The sequence below is a fragment of the Alosa alosa genome, chromosome 7 (assembly GCF_017589495.1).
Source record: "Alosa alosa isolate M-15738 ecotype Scorff River chromosome 7, AALO_Geno_1.1, whole genome shotgun sequence".
NCBI classification, from domain to species: domain Eukaryota; kingdom Metazoa; phylum Chordata; class Actinopteri; order Clupeiformes; family Clupeidae; genus Alosa; species Alosa alosa.
Genome location: NC_063195.1, coordinates 20,191,559 through 20,197,558, shown reverse-complemented (window position 1 = coordinate 20,197,558; position 6,000 = coordinate 20,191,559). Strand labels below are relative to the sequence as shown.

Genomic DNA, 6,000 nt, shown 5'->3' with positions numbered 1-6,000 from the left:
CTGTGTATGTGTAGAGGCGAAAGTCAATGCCAAAGGGAAGCTGGTGTGAGAGGTGAAACAGTGATGATGAAGGTATTGCAGGGATAGAGGTGGAAGTGAACGACGAGGTTTCGATGAAATAAGAAAATAAATAAAAGGTCTGTAGCATAGGGAGAGGGATGTAAAAGTGCTAAAAGTCTTGTAGGTGTGTGTGGGTGTGTGTGTGTGTGTGGGGGGGTCATGAGTGCTGAGGAGTGAATGAGTGCAAAGTCAGTATAGTGTGAGTTCAGAGTTGGGAAATGTTTGAGAGTGCTGAGGAGTGAATGTGTGCAAAGTCAGTATAGTGTGAGTTCAGAGTTCTGGATGGCCTGGGGATAAAAACTTCTCCTGAGTCTCTCAGTTCTGGCTTTGTGACTACATAGGCGTCTTCTTGATTTCAGCGGTAGGAATAATCCATTGTTAGGATGAGAAGAGTCCTTCAGAATCTTTTGGGCTCTTAGGAGTACTCTTCTGGAATAGATATCTTGTAGAGCAGGGAGTTGAGTTCTTATAGTACGTTCAGCTGAGCGCACTACTCTCTGCAGAGTACTACAATCTCTAACTGTGGAGTTCCCATACCAGGTGATGATGCTACCAGTTAGAACACTCTCAACCGCTGAAGTGTAGAAGGCCTTCATGATGGATGTAGAAACTTTGAATTTCCTTAGCTGACGAAGGAAGTAGAGTCGTTGTCTGGACTTCTTCAGAACATATTGAGTGTTAACAGTCCATGTTAAGTCTTCAGTAATGTGGACACCAAGGTATTTAAAACTTGTGACTCTCTCTACAGGTTGCCCGCTGATCATTAGTGGGGTGTAACTGTAGTTCTGCTGCTGCCTTCTGTAATCCACTACCATTTCCTTGGTTTTATTGATATTCAGTGTCAAGCTGTTAGATTGACACCACTGTGCCACCTCATCAACCTGATCCAAGTAGAACTGTCCACTGTTGTTACTAATCAGGCCCAAGATCACTGTGTCATCTGCAAACTTGATGATGGAGGTATGACTACTGTTGGCTTTGCAGTCATGTGTGTAGATGTTGTACAGCAGTGGACTCAAAACACAGCCTTGGGGAGCACCAGTGCTGATGGTTAATGACTCAGATGTCAGACCCCCACTCTAACCACTTGTGAACGGTTGGTGAGGGAAGTCAAATATCCAGTGACACAGGGTGGTGTTCAGTCCTAAGGCCTTCATCTTTGTGACCAAGGTGAGAGGTACTATCGTGTTGAATGCTGAACTAAAGTCAATGAACAGCATCCTCACATAATTCCCATTCCCCTCCTCCAGTAGGATCATTATGAGACCCTCTGAATGCACGCCAAATTTCGTGGAATTCCGTTCATGGGGGGCCACACAATAAATTAATTTATGTTACTGTACACCAACTGACCTGTAGGTGGCCGTACACAGTTTTCTGTGAATATCTCGAGAACCGTAGGGCCTAGGAGGACCACTTTTTTTGTATGTTGGTCTTAAGGGGCCATGTCAACCCATCCCACTTATTTCATGTATAGCGCCATCTAGTTAAAAATTATGACACCCTCCGAATGCATGCCAAGTTTCGTGGACTTTCGTTCATGGGGGGCCATACAATAAATTAATTTATGTGTACATTTAGTGACCGTACACCAACAGAGTTTTCTGTGAATATCTTGAGAACCGTAGGGCCTAGGATGACCCATTTTTTGCATATGTTTGCCTCCAGGGGTCATGTTAACCCATTCCATATGCACCCATGTGCATAAACAGATACACACGCACACACATACATTCACAGTAATCATACGTATGACACATACTCACACAGTAGACATATGTACGCATGCATGCACATGCACACACACAGGCACATACACAAGCACACACACAAGCACATGCACGCACATGCACACACACACACACACACACACACACACACACACACACACACACACACACACACACACACACACAATTCAAGAATTTCTCAGAATTATGAACAGGCAAGATGGGGGTGGGGTTGTATAACATTTATTTTACATGTGAAATCTATAAACTAATCATGTTTTGGTACTTGTTGTCTAGCAGATACCAGTGAGAATTGAGTGTGCATAATGCAATTCAGTGAGACAGTTAGAATCATATATGCCTTGCAGCGTGACTTATTTTTGTGGAAAAAATGTGCTGGACTAGGCGGCGGTCATATTTTGTACCGCTCTGTGGTACATCTAGTTTCATCTCTTGTCAGGTTTGTGCCATGTTCTTGTATATTATGCTATTGTCAGTCTAAGAGTTTGTATTCTCGTTAAGTTTTCTGTAAAGTTTTTGTGTGAAAGAAGACACGGTAAAATCTAGTTTAGTTCCACTTCGGTTCCACTGAATCTGCGTTTGGGTCCAATCTGCTATTCTGGCCTACTGGCCCTGACAATAAAAGACAACAAGGCAATGGCCTGCTCTATCTCAGTCAATGAGGGCTTTCTGAATGCAATAGATTAACTAGGCATCTAGTGTTACTAACTAGGCAACTAGTGTTAAACTGAAAAGGATCGGCCTGGGTTTGATTCTGAACACACTGGTGAGAGCCCATGGCGCTTTTGGATAAAAGTGTACTAAATCTCAGTTCACTTTAAAAGGGGCGATCATTTTATTGATGATGTACTGTATGTGGTGGAATATGCTGCTCTTTGTGTCATTTAATTGCCCTTTGGGGATGATTTGAATTGAATTTACCTGTCCATTGTTGACAGCAGCATGTTGAGCGGATGCAGTGAAGATCACCATGGTAACAAACTTGATGAGATCGCTCACTGTTTGAAAAGACTGAGGTGCGCCTGTGGAGGAATAAGACATTGACATGTAAATAAAAAATCTGCACAAAACACAAAACAACTCCATCAGCATAAAAGTGCATTTACATCTGTGAAACATCAGATGACGACAAAATGAACTGAACTCCATGCATGACAGGAATTAGTGGCCATTGATCCGTGTGTGTTCTGACATTCTAAATTCCTCATGAAATACCATGAAATTCCCAGGTTTTTCCCATGAAAGTGTTGGGTGACATTTATTAAAGTGTCTTAAAATATATTTTAGAGTTAGGTCTTTTTTATTTTTTATTTTTTTATTTTTATTCCTAAAAGACAGTATTACTGCACACACCTGTGTTGCTCCTTTCCAGGAATCCATTGGTGAAAATCTCTCTGATCCAGCTCTGCAGTTCTGTGTCCTTCTGCACATGCTCATCAGATGTGTAGTAATGTTGCAAGACTCCTGTTACATACCTGCACATGACCACATGATTCAGTGTCAACTATTAAATATAGTTGTCTGTATACATGAGGTCATTGTTAAAGTGAACAATTATATAATATAATATATATTTTTTAAACACGCACACATACACACACACAAATAAAGGGGGGGGTTACAATCTGCAACCCTACTCTGACTTTCCAATGGTAAGCTTACTTGTTGATGATGTTCCACAGTTGTATGCCATCATCTCTGTAGTAGTAGTTGGGGACGTCCTCCAGGCCTCTCTCAGAGATGTTCTCAGGCAGACAGAGGGAGCTGTAGGTCAGGGAGGAGGTTCCACGCTTCAGCAACTCGGACAATGACTTTCCGCCAATGCCGGCATTCTAGGATTATACATAAAGAATTCATAAGGATAAAGTATAAAATAACGCAGTTTACCTAACATCATGATCAAATATTAGATGAAACTAAAATGATCCTTGTATACAAATATACTTGTATAGTATATCTCTATTGCTGCTGTCGGATGGAAACCTAGTAAGTCCTTACTTGTGTTTTTTGTTTTGTTTTTTCGATGCATTGTTGAAATATTTTCACAAAACAAGTTTTTTTCCTGAAAATGAATGAATTTGGACATACAAGGTTTCCAACCGACAGCAGGGATCATATCAACATCTATTTTTTACGGTTTCATTATGTAAAGCTGTATGAGTACCAAGGTAATGGATCCATCGTCGGAAATCAAGCGACTTCTTGCCAGGATGTTGATGTGGAGTGTGTAGCGGGTGTGGGGAATAAGGAGCTACAAAGAAAACAGTAAAAACAGTAAAGAGAATGTTCAGCATGTGGTATACGGACAGTTCCTAAAGGCAAATTAAAATAATAATATACTTGGAACTAATTAGATAGATAGATTCAGAGATATTTTTTGTTCTTCCTGGAACACTGAATTGTTTGGTAATAGGCCTCACTCCAGCTAATGCATATGAGATTACACCCGCAGATTCAATACCTTGAAAAGAGGGTGCGGGGATGGGAGGTTCCGCAATGTTGCCATGGCAAACACCTCAGACAGAAAGTGAGTTCTCAGCAGGTGAGAGTCAAGCTCTTGCATGCTGAACTCTGCTGCCCGCACAAAGATCTTAGCCAGCAGCCAGTCATGCTTGGGGTCGGTGGGCAGGAAGATGGGGGTTTGATGGGGTCCAACCATTTGCCTTAACTGTGGAGAAATGACAAATCCATGAAACTAGAACAGTGTGACGTTTATACACAGTGCAAACAAACTGTTTTAAACTCTAAAAGATTAGATGTTTTTTTGGTCTTGCCTATTTCTCCTAAACATACTTGAGGTCAATTTCTCCTAAACAATTGAGCTCAGTGGATACCAAACCAAGACAGCTAGGCTTTGACTGTAACATGAATTAAAATTAATAACAATTTAAATCAGTGTCCACTTCTATTTCTAGTGCATGTATGCATTCCTCCATTTTGGTCACTAGAAAAACATCACAACATTTTGAAACTAGATGTACCGTAGAGCGGTACAAAATATGACCGCCGCCCAGTCCAGCTAATTTTTCCACAAAAATAAATCACGCTGAAAGGCCTATATGATTCTAACTGTCTCACTAAATTGCATTTTCCACACTCAATTCTCACTGGTATCTGCTAGACAACAAGTACCAAAACATGATTAGTTCATAGATTTCACATGTAAAATTCATTTTATACAACCCCACCCCCATCCTGCCTGTTCATAATTCTGAGAAATTCTTGAATTGTGTGCATGTGTGCATGTACACGTTTATGTTTATGTGTGTGTGTGTGTGTGTGTGTGTGTGTGTGTGTGTGTGTGTGTGTGTGTGTGTGTGTGTGTGTGTGTGTGTGTGTGTGCGTGCTTGTGTGTTTGCCTGCGTGTGTGTGTTTGTGCATGTGCATGCATGCGTACATATGTCTACTGTGTGAGTATGTGTCATACGTATGATTACTGTGAATGTATGTGTGTGCGTGTGTATCTGTTTATGCACATGTGTGCACATGGAATGGGTTAACATGACCCCTGGAGGCAAACATACGGAACAAATTGGTCATCCTAGGCCCTACGGTTCTCAAGATATTCACAGAAAACTGTGTCTGCCCTACCCTCCTTTCGGGGGGTCCAGTACAGCGGGGGGGCTACAGATCAAAACGAAAAACGATGGTTCCATGCTATTCATGTGGGGTTACATGCCCACCAAGTTTCGTGTACCCCGGTCTTTCAGTGTCCCGGGAATCCTTGTTGTTGTACGGTCACTAAATGTACACATAAATTATTTTATTGTAAGGCCCCCCATGAACGAAAGTTCACAAAACTTGGCATGCATTCGCAGGGTGTCATAATGATCCTACACTTTTAATTTCGTGCAGTTTTGACCTTGTCAGCCAAAGATATTGTGATGAAAACACCTATTTTTTGCTTTTTAATTTTTAACTAGGTGGCGCTATACATGAAATAAGTGGTAATGGGATGGGTTGACATGCCCCCTTAAGACCAACATACATAAAAAAGGTGGACCTCCTATGCCCTACGGTTCTCAAGATATTCACAGAAAACTGTCTCCGGCCACCTACAGGCCAGTTGGTGTATAGTAACATAAATTAATTTATTGTGTGGCCCCCCATGAACAGAATTCCACAAAACTTGGCGTGCATATAGAGGGTGTCATAATGATCCTACACTTCCAATTTTGTGCAGTTTTGA

General features: G+C 41.5%; 2 protein-coding genes across 2 annotated transcripts in view; both read right to left on the bottom strand.

Moving 5' to 3' along the window:
• LOC125298155 (histone H3-like) overlaps positions 1-6,000 on the bottom strand; it is a 781,614-nt gene that overhangs the window by 37,635 nt on the left and 737,979 nt on the right. The window lies entirely within an intron of this gene.
• LOC125298123 (polyunsaturated fatty acid lipoxygenase ALOX15B-like) overlaps positions 1-6,000 on the bottom strand; it is a 38,876-nt gene that overhangs the window by 29,669 nt on the left and 3,207 nt on the right. The window contains exons 7-11 of the mRNA XM_048248818.1: positions 4,273-4,479; positions 3,976-4,062; positions 3,474-3,643; positions 3,165-3,286; positions 2,733-2,833 (exon numbers count right to left, since the gene is read on the bottom strand). Of these exons, the coding sequence (XP_048104775.1) occupies positions 2,733-2,833; positions 3,165-3,286; positions 3,474-3,643; positions 3,976-4,062; positions 4,273-4,479 (687 nt within the window). The remainder of the gene's footprint in view (positions 1-2,732; positions 2,834-3,164; positions 3,287-3,473; positions 3,644-3,975; positions 4,063-4,272; positions 4,480-6,000) is intronic.